Genomic DNA, 16,046 nt, shown 5'->3' on the forward strand with positions numbered 1-16,046 from the left:
CGAAGGGTCCGCGGCAAGTGAACACCTGAGCTGGATGACATCCATTATGCACGGTCCTGTGATATTCGAGCATCATGGCCTGGATCGAATGCTTGCTGTCATCTAGTGGAGCTATCGGGCTGCGTCTCTCCATGGGTGCTTGACTCATCTCATTGTTGTAAGATATGGTGAGGCTTCAGCTCCTTGCTAAGGAGGGGATCCGGGTTGTGGCTAGATGCAAGCTGTCCAGACTGGTTCAGGTAAGTTCGGTCATTTTTGGCGTGCTGTTGGTGTCTAGGTCAATGTCAGGCAACTTTCCAATAAAGCCTGCTGGAAGGTAATCGATTCCCAGGAAGCGGACCCAGAAACTGAATCTCAGGATGTTGATCAGTCTGACTCCAGCACGAATAAGGCAGAATCTAAACAGAGAATGTGCTCGAGTGCCAGGTGAATTGCGTACGACACTGAGACAAGAAAGGTTGCTTTGCGCAAGCTCAATTGCCATTGTTTTACGTGCCTATGCGTCTGGGTCGTTAACAAGTCTGCAATAGAGGGCCACATATGAGAGTGCTTTAAATTGTTACAGAACCCAGAAATCAAGGAAGAATAGAGTTGAGTTCGGAATCTTAGGCTTTCGGGGAGGAGCGAGGGCAGACATGGAGACGGACCTGTTGCGGAGGCTGCAGACAAGGAAACTTTCACGCTTGGATCGCAATTCTGAACCAGACTGCGTAACCACTGATGAGGTCGCGCTATCCGGGTGAGGCCAAAATGGAGGTAGTCGCCATCGATCCATCACATCAACTACGCAGTCACAGTGAATTAAGAACAAACCCTAAAATTAAGGGTGAAAACAGGACATTTGCAACAACTAAGGTAGATACATTAACTGATGTGTACTATGTTCAATCATTTACGAGACGTGGCATTCCACTTGCTGTAGCCGATGATTTGACGCGCATGACCATAAATTCCTGTTATATGAGTTAGACAAAGTTGTGGCATTTGTTATAAGAGAACGTACCCATAGTCGCCATCAAGATCAGATAAGGCGTATAGATAATCGAAAACATTATCATCATCCACATAGTCGTGAACTCTGATCGAGCCATTTGTGTGATTGCAAGTGTGAACATAAGACAAATAATGCTGTTAGATAAGATTAGCACTGTAATCGGAGTCATCGTGGATGTAAACTTACGTCGCGAAGAAGAACCACTCAGCCATCGGATAGCGGAAGAAGATCAGCTTCACAAGTTCTGTTGGGTTCTTTGGCCAGTCCGTGATGATGAACGACAACAGCAAGCATGTATGCTGGGTGACCAGGTAGTAACTGATCTCTCGAACGAAGAGAAGGGACAAAACTCCGAAACGCTCACTGATGGTACGCTTGCCACCAGGTGGATTGTTCCAGATAAGAGGCATATGTCTGATACTGGCCTGAGTCCAGCCTTGAGCCCATCTCATGCGTTGTTTCCAGAACGCAGCAAAATTAGTGGGAGCCATCTCATAGGAAAGGACGTTCATGTCGTGCACCGCCTTCTTGCCCTCACCATATGCACGAAGCGCGGAGTCAATGTCTTCGCACAGCATGTGTCCGTGCATCTGATGTCCCTTGAGTAGATCAGCTTTCCAGTAGCCATTGCTGCCGCAGAAGAGACCTGGTAAGGCAAAAGTCAGCACGTATGTTCTTCGTCCGATGTAAGAGGATCCTGTATTGTGTACCAAAGTTGAACAAGCGACTGCGGCCGGGATGAGACACTGCATAGATCTTGTCGAACTCAATCGCGATCATCTTGGTGAAGAACGTTTCGCCCGTATTGTAGACAACACAACGACCTTGGACAATATCCACCGAAGAGTCCTTCACGAACCGCTCAGCGGCCCAACGAGGGTTGTAAGGATGCGGGAAGTGATCACAATCGAAGATCGCAATGATGTCAGCACCTGTGTTGAACTTGAAGAAATAGTTGAGGTTATCGGCCTTCGATTTGGAGCCGGGGACGTTGGTGACAGTGAGTTGTGGATACTGCTTCTCCATTTCTGCCAACTCGGACTGGAGGGGCTCGATTGGCTTTGGTGTATTGTACACTGCATGTAATCATTTAGCTTATGTTCTAGAGGCTCAAGCCAAAAGTTCCTACCAAGGTTGACTCTCAGCTTGCTTCGAGGATAGACCAGCTCATCCAAAGCATAGCACACTTGATCCTTGACTATATCCTGCTCATTAGGAAGATATGCTACGATCACAAGGTCGATTATCGGTAGCTCGTCATCAGGTGTTGGAAACTGGCTGTTGTTCTGATCGACCTCATCTGCGGCCTGTCTGGATTCACGAAGAGGAGAGATGCCAAGGAAAGCTTCAATGACCGTACACATGGCAATATAGAAGTTGACAGCCATGTAAACAAAGTAGAACACCTTGATAGTTCCTTCAGTTGCTGATGTGTATACTGCAGTCGACGCAATATAGTAAGTGGAGACCAACACGAAGGGAGTCCAGTCGAACAACCATGCCGATGCCTGAGCGATGAGACTGCGAATCCCCAGATTCAACCGACGAATTGATGACGATGTGGTCAACTGAGGATTCGGCATCTCGACAGACGTGACACCCATGGCCTTGGACATGTTAAAGGCAAACGAATGGATGGAGGGGGATAGAGGAGCTACTAGATGGATAGAAGAACGAAAGACTCAACGAGTGAGATTCGGGGTATGGAATGAGACGACCAAGGAGGGCGAGATATGCTCAAGTCTCAATCCGTGAGCGTGATATAGCTCTCTTGAGGACTTACGTCTGATTGTGGCGTCTTCTTACTCTAGCACCTCAGGAAAGACTATCTGAGAACATTACCGGACATTGATCTTCGATGCATGTCGTCGCGTACGAGAGTACGACCCGCTCTGCAAATGCCCGAAGCTATCTGCACTGCATTGTAGATCTCCACAAACAAGCATGAGTGTTTGTTGGGAAGCCACGAGCAACTGGCATACCATATTTCGACATGCTAGGGCTGCATGTGGATGGGAGGAGAGGACTGTCGTCGGGATATCCCATTGCCGATGGGAGCCGTGAGACAGCCAAGACGAGGCGTGATTTTAAAAGTAAGGAAGATATTTAGCGCAATCTGACCAATCAGTGCGCCACGATTCCACATTCGTTTCCTATCCCGCAGACCTCGCAGAAACTATATCGCTCTCCCCCAGGATGCACAGCATCACACTTGCTGTCATCTGCAAAGTCCAGATGAATCTCAACGTCCGAGACACTAAGAGATCGATGGCGGGATCCCACAACGGCGGCCTAGGCATGGTGGGTCGTGGCTCGCTGGCGCGCTGCTCATCCATGCTCTAGTGTCCAGGGTATCTGCAGCTATGCGTACCCAAAGAAGACAGGTAGGTGATAGCAGAATAGATATCTTTGGGTGATATCTTTGAACACTCCCGAACTTGATGACAACCAAACGCCTGGATTATACTGCAAAACATGATGACACAGAACAAATTTCTCACTCCTCTCAAGGAGATATTCTCCTCGAAAGCCTCAGCTCTCTCACCTCAGCAGGACCATCTCTATGGTCTTCGCGGAGTACTTGCTATTGAGAGCTTCCTTTGGCTGTTCCTCAAGACCTTTGTCCCAGCCCTTGTCACGAATGAAGTGCCAGGTCCCGAATACCAAGTCATCATTCGCAAGATATTCTCTGTGCTCTTCTGGAATGAGAGCCTTATTTCTTCTTTCTTCATTATACTCTCAGCACGTACTGTTTGCATTACTTTCCTCTCAGAGCCAACTGCCAAAGCATTCGCTCGCTCACTGATCACTCGCCCCCTACGTATTGGTATTCCACTCGCTCTCGCCTTGGCATTTTCGATCTCCATCTTCTCGACCACCAACACAGTATACATCGATGTAGCTGCACAGGCTTTGAAGAATCCAACCCTCACGGCGCCGGTGATGCCGTCTACCGCTTTGGCATCATTCAACACAATCTGGGACGTGCTCTGGGTTGTCCGCGATTTCGGAAGACAAATGGCTAACCGAGCCTTTCCTGGTGCAACGATGTGGGCTCCATCGTTAATATACTCGCAGAGCTACACGGTTTATATCGCCATGGTCATTCTCCCGTTCACTAGGGTTTCTTGGCACATTCAAGCAATTGCGCTCTTCAGCATCGGATCGTTCTGGTTTAACTCCTGGGGATGGTATTCGGCAGCTGGTCTCTTCATCGCCGACGTATCTCAGAACCACGATCTACGCGCTCGTCTGGTTCGAGGCGTCAGAATCAGGGAGAACATCACATTTCCCTATTGGATAATGGCAATGTTCTCTGTCGTCGTAGGCCTCGCCCTGAAATATGTATGGGTAGCTGCATTTCCTCGGCATCTTCGGGACGAGCTGGTCCTGCATCCTAGCATTCAGCTCACTCAAGGCTTGAGCATTCACACCTTCAACGAAGGCCAAGCGTACGCTCGACTGGACGACTATTTGGTCGTGGTCGGTGTCCTGTTCCTTCTTGAGTTGTCAAGTCGAATGAAATCAATTCTCTCATCCAAACCATTGGTCCAACTCGGCAAACGATCACTGAGTAAGTTTTCGAAATGATCTTCAAGATCTTTCCAACATACTAACGAATTCTAGGTATCTATGTGGCCCAATCTTTGATGCTCTACGTCGTCAGCCTCAGGATCTTCGTTGCCCTCCACGTCACGAAGCACATGTCTGTGGCCTCTGCCAATACCGTGGCTTTCATTTCTTATCTCGTTCTCACTGCAGCATTTGCCGAGGTTTTCTACTGGACTATTGAGAGATCGTCAGCTTGGTGTGCTAGACAGTTCTTTGACTGGAGCAGAACTTGAATTGCTTTAGACTTTTGAGTAGAATTATGGTATCGAGATCGTGTAGAGTTTGCGTATGAATACAGTTAAGCCTTGCAATCACTATCGAGCACCCGTGTCCCCGCGTCCTAAAGATTATGCTTCGTCACGGGTCTTTTATGACTCGAGCAAGTGTGCTACTGTAGACGTGGCACCTGCATTGACACAACTCTGCTTTCTCGTACTTGAAACGAATGTCGCCATCCTGGTGGCCGTATTGCTTTTTCAATGTCACCGGCCTGGGCCATCACCCAAATCTGCCGTGTCCCGGAGACTTTGTGCCCCTCAATTTACGAATTTACGACACTTGTTTAGGGCCCAGAGTGTCTTCATGCACGGCCGGCTGCAGACAAGTTGTTTGATGAAAGTCAAGGAGTTGTTCTCCGAGCAGGGTCGTCCGCACGGAAAGTCCAAGGCCTCGGGCTTCGGGCCCCTCACTCCCGAGGCTCAATTTGACTCTCAGCCTCTCAAGTCTGTGCTTCTAGCCTCTTGAGGCACTTCAGCATTCGCGCCCACGAGCTCAACATATTGGGTGCACGAAAAATGTCAAGAACCAGTATGGACATCCTATACAAACACAAATATGGACGTCCAAATAAAGATTCTTAGCTGATCTGATTCGTTGGGCCTACTGAATCTAGATAAGGGTGCAAGGGTTCAACGAACGTGCCTGAGGAACAGCACGATAAGAGAACATCTTTCATCAATGGTTCGCCGGTCTGGGATCCGAAACAATCGTTCCTGCACTCAACTGTGGGTCCCCCGATTCTCTGCGAGATCGCCAGGAGATCAACAACGCCAGAACCGATGTTTTCTGGCCTTTCGCAGCCAAAGTATACCACTCTGAATTTACTCTAGTGCCGCGACCCAACCTATCAATCACCCGACAGCGGCAACACTTTGACTGCAGATTCTTGAACTCCAGACTCTTCAACAACATGTGGTCGATCATACGATGTTATCGTCCAACCGGAAGACAAGGCATGAAACACATGGGAACATGGACGGGATAATCCTGTCTGCCATCGCACGTCTTGCAGAAGCGTACCTGCTTGAGACATGCATACTGATACGTTGAATCACGCAGCATGCATCTACACTGCAGACGGGTCGGACGTTTTCAAGCGCCTCATGGCATACCATTATTCCTTGAGACATGTCTTCTCGACCGAGACCATATGGCACTACAGGTGGCGTGCGGCCCTCATCGGATCCACACCCTGAGCTAGAGTAAGTTCTCGGACAAGAGAGCGGCTTCACTCTTGAATAGGCTTCAGAGCTTGAACAAACGCTAGACTGAATACAATGCCACCAATCCAGATCTTCGCTCCACCGGAAAGGACGACAAGGACTGAGAATCGATACTGTGCTTTCGCTCACCCAACCGAAGTGGAAGACATGCATGGCGTTCAGTAGCATCAACATGCTGGGTGGGCAGCCATATAATCCCTCATCAGTCGTTGAATATAGGACAAGATTGAACCAGGCGTGAACACCTTTCACCAAAGGTCTTCTCTGCAGTATCCTCTACACTTCTTCAATTGATCTCCCTTCCCTTTCGCATGTCATCATGCGGTCGTTGTTATACTTTCTTGTTGGAGCAGGGAGTTTGATCGAAGCTACTGCGTCAAGCTCCTGTGCCTGTGGCTTCTATGATCATTCTACTGAACAAGTCTTCACTGACTCTATCATCGTTTACTTCAACGAGACACAAACAATCCCGGAAGATGTATTCCATATACAATCTTTCACACACAAGGTCGAGAAAGGATGGAACAGCTTGTATCGTCAAGGTGCTCTTCCTGGCAACAGTTTGATATCCAACTCTTCGGACACACAACAAGCTCTGAATCTCTTCGTTGACCCAAGCACGAATAACCACGTCGTCGATGGCGGTTCAATAATATCCCAACGAGAGGATATCCTTCATGGAACTTTCCGTGCCTCTGTGCAAGGGTCCGGGCCTTGGACAGGTGGTTCCGCGCTTTCTATGATGCTCCACTTCAACGAGTCAAGCTCTATGGAGATTGATATGCTGAATAACGACAATCCGGAGAATGCCCGAATCACCACGCTTGTCAATGGCGAGTATCCTTCACAGGAGTATGGCTTGAACTATACCATCTTGGAGAAGGGTTCTGAAAGCCTGCCACCAGTCAACCCATGGGGTTTCATCACCATTCGCGTGGACTGGACGAAAGAACATGTCAACTTTACTCTGGCAGAGAATCTTACTCGCTCAATCGCCTACAAGAAGGAAAACTTTCCCACAGAACCTATGCCATTGATCTTCAAGCATTGGTCCACAGGTGATTCTGAATGGATGCAAGGACCTCCAGTGAATCGTTCGGTTGCCAGTGTGGCATGGGTTCGAGCATTCTTCAATTCCTCTGTTACTACAACTGCCCAGCGAAAGCAGTTTGATGCTCAATGTAACCCTGCTCTGGCATGCAATGTTGACGACATTACTCTGAGGGACTCGACAAATTACACATCTGCTTCGCTGAAAGCATGGAAAGAGCCACCGAGAAATGAAAAGTGGCGACTGCCTTCGGGTATCGTGGCCGGCTCCTCCTCTTTCTTTGGTCTCGCTGCTCTACTCAATGTGCTCTTTCGAAGAAAGCCATGGGAAAAGCTCGTCAGCAAGAACCAGAAATCTGGAGAGGCAATCTCGAAACGATCTTCAGCTACCAACAGTGATGACAAGTTCGACATGCAGCGATCGGTCTCTAGCTCAACCCTTGGCAGTGTAGGTGCTTCAAAGTCGAAGTGGGACTACAAATGTACCACTGCCGAAGCATCATCGTCGAATGTGACTTGGGAAGCAAGGACGCCAGCGTCGCTGTCTAGAGCTCCAAGCACAGTTGACTTCATTGACATGGCATTGCTTCGTCAGAAAATGTCTGAAGATTGTCCTTCAGCATCCGGCATCCCTATCAAGCAGAACAACTCACGATACAGCCCTTCTACTGGTAGCGATGGCTGGTCAAGCAATGACAATACAGTTGTCTGCCCATCTCCTGAAGTCAATTTCAGCAAGCCCATCAAGAGCCCTGAGACGATCCGAGAGTCTGCTGAGATTCAGATTCTCGAAAGGAAGTCACTCGAGTCCGACGAGAAGTTGAAACAAGCTATCGTTATTGCGCATGAGGTGCCCACTCAGACGACCCCTACTACAAGTCTCACTCTTCCACCCGGTACCACTGCTCCCCCCAAGCGTATCGACTACCTTGCCGGCCTTGTTACTATATCGTGTGTTGGTGTCACGCTCATCCATTTCACCCTCACCTTCATTCCTTACGCTGGTGGTCTAGGCTACGGAAGACACTACAAATCAGAGTTGTATGCGCGTTGGTCAGTCACGCCCATCTTCTTGAACCCTATCTGGATTGGCCCATTCTTCACTACCTCCACTCGCTTCCTAGCTCAAAACTTCCTTCGCACCGGTAATCTCGCCGATGTGGCCAAGAAAATGTTGCTCAGAGCCCCTCGCATGATCATTCCTGCTGTAGTTGTGGCAGGTCTCGAGTACTTCTTCATCGAACTCGGTTTGACTGCGAAACTACAATGGCTTCCGTCCATCACTTGGTCATCTTGGCCTTATGTCACTGACTATCCCAATTTCGGCTGGTTCATCAACGAGATTCTCGAGCTTGGGTATTTGATTCCGAATGCAGCTCCTGGTATCGTCAACCACTATTCTGTGGGTGTGCTATGGACCGTCCCTGTGCAATTACAGTTCAGTTATGTCACATTGCTGGGCGCAGTCATGGTCCGCGAGATCAAGACTTCTTGGAAGAGATTTGCCTTTTACTTCTGGTGTATCTCTGTGAACTGGTACTCTTTGAGTTGGGGTAGTTGTTTCTGGGTCGGTCTTATGATTGCCGATATGAACGTCACTTACAATTACGTCGCCTACCTACAGGCAAGGCCTAAGTACCTGTATCCGGCTTATGTCGCCATCTGGATTTTGATCGTTCAGGGACCCCTCTGGACTTTCCTCGAGGACCGCGGGTTTTACCCCTTGATGGCACGCGAACGCGACATCCACCCCAACCTCGCTACAGGCGAACGTCAAGGCCAAGTAGCCTCCGAGTACCCAGCATACTTCGAACCCCGCCTGAACACCATCCTCTTCGCTGGCGCCGTACAAATGATGACCGAGCTCAGTACCTCCTTCCAATGGTTCCTCTCACTCAAACCTTGGATCCTTCTCTTCCCACACACCTTCACCATCTACCTAATCCACGGCTTTGTGTTTTGGTCGTTTGGATCTTGGTTATGCGTCACCCTCGCCTCTACAGAAGTTTTACCTTACTGGGCAATCTGTTTGATCTTGTTTGTCTGCTGCTACACCGTTATTGGTCTTGCTGTCGTGTGCATCACACCCTTCTCTGAAAGTGCAGCAATGGCATTGTGCAGGAATTGTTGGAGATGGGCTAGTGAAGAGCCGGTTCCTCATCGCAAGACACTCCAACCATTCCCCAAAGACCTCTTCTTGAATAGAAATAGCACAGAGGCGAAGGATGAAGAGGTGGCTGTGCATGGACCAGTGGAGGTGTTTGATGAGAAGAACTTCAAGGAAGAGAAGGGGGACAAGGGTAAAGGCGTTGATGAAGGTCCGTTTGATGATGTTAATGAGATTGAAAGTGAGTCTTCGGGATCGAGATCTGGGTCTGGATATGGGAGGGGAAGGCAATCTGTTGACGATGCGATCTTGCCTGTGGTTGATACTGAGTCGTCGGACAAGGGACCGGGTATTTACTTTGACGAGAAGAAGTAGGAGATGCGTTGCGATGTTTCATGATTATTTCTTCTTATATACACGTTGGTAATCTAAACTGGGTCTTACATATCTCTTCATGATCCGAATTGGTCTTTCCCTCGTGCAAGACATCACGTTTTAGCTAATTGACCACATCCAACCAAACAATCGTGGCTTTCCAGGAATTATGCGGAAGTTTTGCAGAATCGAGGTTGCTGCTTCCATCTGTGTTGGAATCGTCTGATAGCATGATGATCCACTTGGACTCACAGAGTGGACCTTTGTTCATCCAATGATCATGCTGTTGCTAGGGCTGGCGCATCGCTTCTTGAGACCCAACTTTGAGTTACTCGTCGGTTCGACCTTTGGTCGGTTCGAAACCAAGATGGATGGACACTCAAGAGCTCACTGAATTTGATCGTCACTCGAGAGTCTGTTATAGCTCATGCCCATGGAGCAGGCACAAAAGGACGAGCGATAGCAGAAGCTGCGAGTGGTGCAGTATTCCTTTGACCCAGCTCCTTAGCCAGGTTGGGTAGCATCTCCTCAAGGACATGTGCACACCTCAATCCATCCTTTCCAGTATTATTCGGTGACAGATGTGCGAAGAACTGCTCTTCACCTCTAACACCACCAATATTGACAATACCAATAGGCATGCTTTGTTCTCTTGCTCTTTTGACCAGTCTCCAGGCCGAGTATGTCGCCAGCGAAGATCCCAGGACCAATACTCTTGCGGCTTCATCTATGGCTTTCTCGGCGGCCACTTTTGTTGCATCCGGAATGCTTTCTCCAAACATGATGACGTTCGGTTTCAGTATGCCCGCCGTGCTCTTTTCAGCCAGCCATGCGCCATCTTGGTCAACCTCGACAATATGTCTATTTCCATCCTTGTCTTTCGGTGGTTTGGCTAAACAGCTCGGACAAGCAGGGTATCTAAAGGTGGCATAATCTACACCAGGCACATCGACATCACCGTCTGGATTTGTCTTCAAGCCCAGTCGTCGTCTTTCGTCGGGGTTCTCGGTAGTGAGGGCGCCAGAGGCTAACATTTCGTCTAGGAAGGAGCTCCATGCGGGATTGAGTTGAGCGAGGTCGTTTTGAAAGAGTTGGCGGTCGTATTCGGTGCGGCAGGTTGTGCAGACGGCGCTGCGAAGGTAGCCGTGGAGCTCAAGGGTTCGGAGCGAAGGGTGAGCTTGTGGATGGAAGGAGTCGACGTCTATGATTTGGCGCTGTTAGCTGTGCTTGTCCTGTGTTCTTGGGTCGTCAATGTATTACTCTGTGTGATGACGCTGGACAGGTAGCCCATACGACCCAGTTCTGCCACAGCCTTATGAGCAGGATTCGGCTTTGACTTGTTCAGGTTGGTCCATCCCAGGAAACTGCGAGCCCAGTAGCGTTTCCGGGCTGCATGGTTGGCGACGAATTCGTGAAAATAGATTGGTCGGTATGTTTTGTTGAGAGTGTATGTGCCTTTGGTGCCTCTGTAGTCGGCAAGACCTGATGCGACAGAGATGCCAGCTCCAGTAAGCAAGACGGTCCTGTCCTTGTTCCTGGATTGTTGTTGTGGCGTCGATGTCAAGAAGTCGGTCAGGGCGGCGATTGCACCAGAGACGGAAGCGGCGGCCGACGGGATGATGGTTGGTGCTGGCAAGGGTGCCGTGTATGGGATCCGCATCAATTGTCCTCCTCCCATCTTTGAATGTCTGCCCTTATCCTGCTTCCACACGCGACAGCTTCTGCTAACAAGATCTTTGCTGGGAAGGAGACAGTATACTTTTGGAATTGGTCTGGACAACGACGTCATCGATTTTCGGCACAGTTCCGCAGTCACGACCAGGGTTGCCCTCATTCAGTATATAAAATTGCATCTACACTACCAAGCGGCCGTCCACTCTTCTGAGCTTTGCAAAAGTGTGTCCATACACAGCCCAGCCACAGCGCTACTCACACGCTGCTTCTCGGTGCTTACCACCTGCTGCTCAAGTCGGCTCATGGCTTCCAATTCCTCTTTCATGCCTGTGACCAGATTCTTCAGGCATTGGAGCATGATAAATAGTGACGACTCTGCATCTTGAGGCGTTTGCGAGGGCGCTGATGGAAGCATTTCAACCTCTCTTTCCACCAGTCGCAACCGCTGCGTAATTGATGCATGCGTTTGATGCCAATCTTGCGGTAAAGGTCCTGAGAAAATGTGCGCTCTGTCTGGTTCTGTCGCCTCTGCTGCCCATTCCGAGAAGCTGTGCACCAGTGCTGTATATTTGCTTTCGGGAGCCGACAAGCCCAAAATCTCGTTGAAACAGCCACTTAGACTCTGTATCATCTCGGCTGCCTCAGGGCTCACATGTGCTCCCTCGACTCCCAGCCAGGCTGCTATAGCGGACAGGCTTCCTTGTTCTTGGAATATCCGTTCTTGCTCTCGTATCTCCGTCACCTCATCTTGCGCCGCTTCAAATTCTGTCTGCAGGGCTTTCCTGGCACTTGTTTCGTAACTCCGAAGGTTGGGCTCGGCTGATTCGTGCAGTAGCGAGAGATACAATAATTCAGATTGCAGTTTGGTCGTTTCGAAAACGGCGCCTGATTGGACAGCCTTCTCTTCAGCAGATGGAGCAGCCCGTGATGATGGTACTGGTGGTTTGGGTAAGGTGGTTTTGGCAGGACTATAGTGTTGTTGAAGCGTGTTGAAGGCCGGCCTTGAGGTAGTAGGTTCGAGATTTGGTCCGGTCGATGCAACGCCTGGCCGCACAAGACGTCTGACAGGAGGTTTGACAGGATCCGCGCTAGTCTTGACGGAAGTCGGCGTGGATGGAGCGGATGGTGTGGTGAACCTCGAGTTGAGACCGGTGGTTGTCGAGCTCTGCGACCGAAGATGTCTCGAAGAGGAATCAAGGGTAGTAGGACGTTTCAGGGTCGAGTCACCCGTGCTCGAGGTTGTGATAGTCGAGGTACTGGCTGTGCGGGAATGCGAGGCGACACGTGGTTTCGGTGCGGTGGTTGTCGAAGAAGTCGGTGCTCGAGTTGAGAGGATTCGCGAGGAAGCGGTCAGGGCAGACCTGGTGGACGCTGCGGCGGTTGTCGAAGAAGATTGAGGTATCGTACGTGTGCGAATGGACTGCGAGCGACTGACAGGAGCAGCAGGGGGTGGCATAGCAGCCTTGTCTTCCTTGGATCTTGTAGCAATGCCCATGGTCGGCCTTGTGGGACTAGAGATAGGCAAGCTGGAAGCAGAAACATCTTTGGTTGTCTTGAGCGAGCGTGGAGTCAGTTGAGGAAGTTGACTCCTCTTCTTCACTGTGCCATCATTGTCTACCGAGTCCTATACCATCTCAGCGCTGTTGAAGAGTTGAGTGGCCATAGGACGCTACCTCGGGTTTTGTTGTTGTCTTTACTGGACGTCGGATTGAGGGCATTCGCGACGACATAGTTGCTACACAAGGTCGCACACGCGATCTTCCCCTTTGGACAAAAATCTTTGATCACTAGAGGGTGTACGATTGACTAGGAGATCATCTCAAACAGAGCATCAAGGTAGTGAAGTGATGTTTTGATGTTGATGTCGATGTCGAGTGAACAACAACGACTCAAAACAGCTCCGTGTTTGCTTGATTTGCTCAGCTTCCTCCAACCACAACCAAGACCAAGACCCACCCTTCTTCCACAACACATCTTCACTCTTCTTTGTGAGTGACAGTGAACTTCACTGTTCTAGCTTCTGTACTCAAAAAATTTACGTAGTCCTTAAACATGGACGGCGACGACTTTCACGCCTCACTTCAACAGCTCAAGCAGCAGCTTGATTTCATGAACAAGCGTACTGCTTTGACCCTTGACAACTTTCATCAACATTCGAACAAGGTAACACACAACTCAACCCAGGTTGGTCAATTCCCCTCTGTCACCATGGCAGACTATGCGCAACAAATCAAACACATCGGCGCCACAGTCGGCGCCCTCGCTAGCCAACAAGAAGATCGTTTTCAAAAACTTGAGCATCAGCTCAATCTTCTGTCTGACAAACTTGACCATCTTGCTCTGAATCACCCTCGTTTCACTCCCCCTGAATCATCCACCTCATCCGTTCACGAAGACGCAGAGTGTTGCTTTGATCCACCATTTGGAAAGTCCTTCAACACACCACGTCAGCCGCTCGACATGCCACATGCAACTGTAGCCGACCTTGGTGGCTACTTCTACCCGAATCGCCACAAGCACAGTCACACCGATCAGCAATACATCTCGGATGCCTCAACATTCGTTGGTAGGGTCAATCGAACACTTTGTACAAAATCCATCACCAACATTGAGATCTTCTTGAGAGGTTCTGCCTTACGTTGGTTCCATATCGGCCTCAGAATCGATGGTTCACACATCTTCGATGGTGAAAATGGAGAAATGAACATGGCCAAATTCTGCCAATCGCTCGTCCTTCTTTTTGGCTTTCCCGATCGTTCAAGACCAGAATCTGATGTCGAGGCTTTGCACCTCAAGCCGGCTTTCATGCGCAGCGTCATTCTCGAAGACTATGCTTTCCCTGCTCTTGAACACGCACGTCGTCAAGGAACTGTGAGTGATTTCGAGCTCGCTCTGCGCAGAGCCATCGAACGTTACAACCAAAGCTCCACATCCATCACCGTGAACCCCGACATAGCCAAGAACAAGGATCTGCTCAATGCATTGGCCTGCCTCCGCCGCAGCGAATGTGACCAGAGACTCGACAAGATGTTGGCCCGCAAGCGACAGCGCTTCGACAATGCAACATCAGCTAATGCACCAGGCGAGAATGCAATCAAGGCAGGCTCGACCGGTAACGAACTCCGACACAAAGTCGCAAATTCCAGGAACCAGATCATGCAGGCGCAAAACAGAGACTGCACCGTGAAAAACCCCGCTGAAGGGGCTGCAGTCGCCAAAGCCGGCATTGAAACTCCAATCTCCACCAGACTTGAGGATCCTAAGGTCTCAAAGTTGATCGGGATTGCGACTGAGCCTTACCCTCCAGGCTCGACAACCGAATCATGTCCTACGACTCCAATTCTGCCTTGCCAAGTCTCAGCAAGCTTTTTGAATGGAGCTCCTCAAATGAGAAGCTTCCGCGAACAGCTGCAGGGAATAGCAACCATGGGCTCTGATGAGGTCGATCACAGCCTACCAGTGTCTCCCAAGACGGCCAAGAAGTTTGGCCTTCAACCAGGCCGTCAACTGTAAGTTTTGCTCCCCATTGAATACCTCACGGAGGAGGTGCTGACACAGCATTACAGTACACAACAGCAGCGTTTCCAGATGAAGCAACAGATGCTTATGCAACAAACGGCTCAGTCTCATCAGAACGCCATGAAGGAGGAGAAGGCAATTCACACTGATGACTACCCCAGAAATATCTCCCACCAGCAAAGTTCTGTACTCGCTATGTGTAAACGTCCAGAATACAGTCAACCCGACGAGATTTCCCGCACTCATGAGCATGATTTTACTTCTAGCTCAAACAGCGGTTCAAAGTCCCGTCTCGTGGCTCACCAGCAAGCCCTCATGGAGCAGTTCATGACTTTCCCAGATGAGGATCTACAAAAGTCTGAAGAGACAACCGACAAATTCCCCGAACAAATGTCGCAATATCTCCAGCACAAAGCAGCACATGAAGCCAAAAAGCAGAACGGAGAGATCATACAGGATAAACCGCGCACGTCCAAACAGGAAGAAACTGACTTGCAACAGAAGAAGCGCAAGCTGCTTGCTCTTGCCGATAGGGCCAATCGTGTATACCAGCGCGAAGAACCACACATCAACCCTCACTTATATTACGAGAGCGGATGTGCCGCTATGAAGGAATCTATGGAGCAAAACATGACACGCCTCGAGCTTGGCCCTCTTAATGATCAGAACTCGACAAGCTATGCTCAAATGCTTGAAGACCACGCTGCAGCAGTAGCTGAAGAGAATATCCATAAAGTTGAGCTGCCCTCCCGCCTCGCTTTCACCAGCGGCGAGCCCATATGGCAGAAGTTTGAGGCCGCTGATGGTGCTGGATCTCCAGCCCCAGAGGCCACTCATCCTGTCGCACCAAATCCCAAGCTTTCTGTCTACGTTCCTCCTTCCATGCGTGGTGTCGCACCTTCCTCAGAGTCTGCACCTCCTGTCGCTGCTCCCTACAAGCGCTGGGCCCCTTGGCTCTCTCGCGCTGATGGCGAAGCTCCTCACGCATCTGGCGGTAGATACGAGCCTCAATCGTCTCGCGGCGGTTTCTCTAGCACTTACGGAAGTGGTGGCTTTGACAGCAACAGAACCAAGGAAGATACGTGGACCCAAGAAGAAGCTTCGATACTCGAGGCCGCCTTGAGAGAGGACGGAAGAAACTAATGAAGCATGTTAGCAACGAGAAACGAACGAGAATCACGACACAAGAATGAAACATTATGAGAAACGATGG

At 49.8% G+C, this 16,046-nt stretch overlaps 6 protein-coding genes across 6 annotated transcripts; 3 read left to right on the top strand and 3 right to left on the bottom strand.

Annotated features, from left to right (window-relative positions):
• Positions 1 to 888: 888 nt before the first annotated feature.
• Positions 889 to 2,610, bottom strand: M437DRAFT_89167 (uncharacterized protein; the record flags this gene model as incomplete). Its single annotated transcript, XM_041028983.1, has 5 exons — positions 889 to 953; positions 1,004 to 1,128; positions 1,181 to 1,640; positions 1,705 to 2,070; positions 2,124 to 2,610. 5 exons carry the CDS (start codon positions 2,608 to 2,610, stop codon positions 889 to 891), a joined length of 1,503 nt encoding a protein of 500 aa, XP_040874807.1.
• Positions 2,611 to 3,469: 859 nt separating this feature from the next.
• M437DRAFT_89168 (uncharacterized protein) lies at positions 3,470 to 4,839 on the top strand (the record flags this gene model as incomplete). Its single annotated transcript, XM_041028984.1, has 2 exons — positions 3,470 to 4,568; positions 4,622 to 4,839. The coding sequence occupies 2 exons, from the start codon at positions 3,470 to 3,472 to the stop codon at positions 4,837 to 4,839; spliced, it is 1,317 nt and encodes a 438-aa protein (XP_040874808.1).
• Positions 4,840 to 6,487: 1,648 nt separating this feature from the next.
• On the top strand, positions 6,488 to 9,406 carry M437DRAFT_33765 (uncharacterized protein; the record flags this gene model as incomplete). Its single annotated transcript, XM_041019260.1, has 1 exon — positions 6,488 to 9,406. A coding segment is annotated over one exon (2,919 nt), but the record flags the coding sequence as incomplete, so codon positions are not given.
• Positions 9,407 to 10,065: 659 nt separating this feature from the next.
• M437DRAFT_79493 (DHS-like NAD/FAD-binding domain-containing protein) lies at positions 10,066 to 11,318 on the bottom strand (the record flags this gene model as incomplete). Its single annotated transcript, XM_041027185.1, has 2 exons — positions 10,066 to 10,841; positions 10,901 to 11,318. 2 exons carry the CDS (start codon positions 11,316 to 11,318, stop codon positions 10,066 to 10,068), a joined length of 1,194 nt encoding a protein of 397 aa, XP_040874810.1.
• Positions 11,319 to 11,498: 180 nt separating this feature from the next.
• On the bottom strand, positions 11,499 to 13,044 carry M437DRAFT_60910 (uncharacterized protein; the record flags this gene model as incomplete). The annotated part of the gene is made up of 2 exons (XM_041023829.1): positions 11,499 to 12,938; positions 12,988 to 13,044. The coding sequence occupies 2 exons, from the start codon at positions 13,042 to 13,044 to the stop codon at positions 11,499 to 11,501; spliced, it is 1,497 nt and encodes a 498-aa protein (XP_040874811.1).
• A 322-nt stretch (positions 13,045 to 13,366) lies between these two features.
• M437DRAFT_70521 (uncharacterized protein) lies at positions 13,367 to 15,976 on the top strand (the record flags this gene model as incomplete). Its single annotated transcript, XM_041025480.1, has 2 exons — positions 13,367 to 14,823; positions 14,881 to 15,976. 2 exons carry the CDS (start codon positions 13,367 to 13,369, stop codon positions 15,974 to 15,976), a joined length of 2,553 nt encoding a protein of 850 aa, XP_040874812.1.
• Positions 15,977 to 16,046: the final 70 nt, after the last annotated feature.

Source organism: Aureobasidium melanogenum, assembly GCF_000721775.1.
Source record: "Aureobasidium melanogenum CBS 110374 unplaced genomic scaffold scaffold_47, whole genome shotgun sequence".
Classification (NCBI taxonomy): domain Eukaryota; kingdom Fungi; phylum Ascomycota; class Dothideomycetes; order Dothideales; family Saccotheciaceae; genus Aureobasidium; species Aureobasidium melanogenum.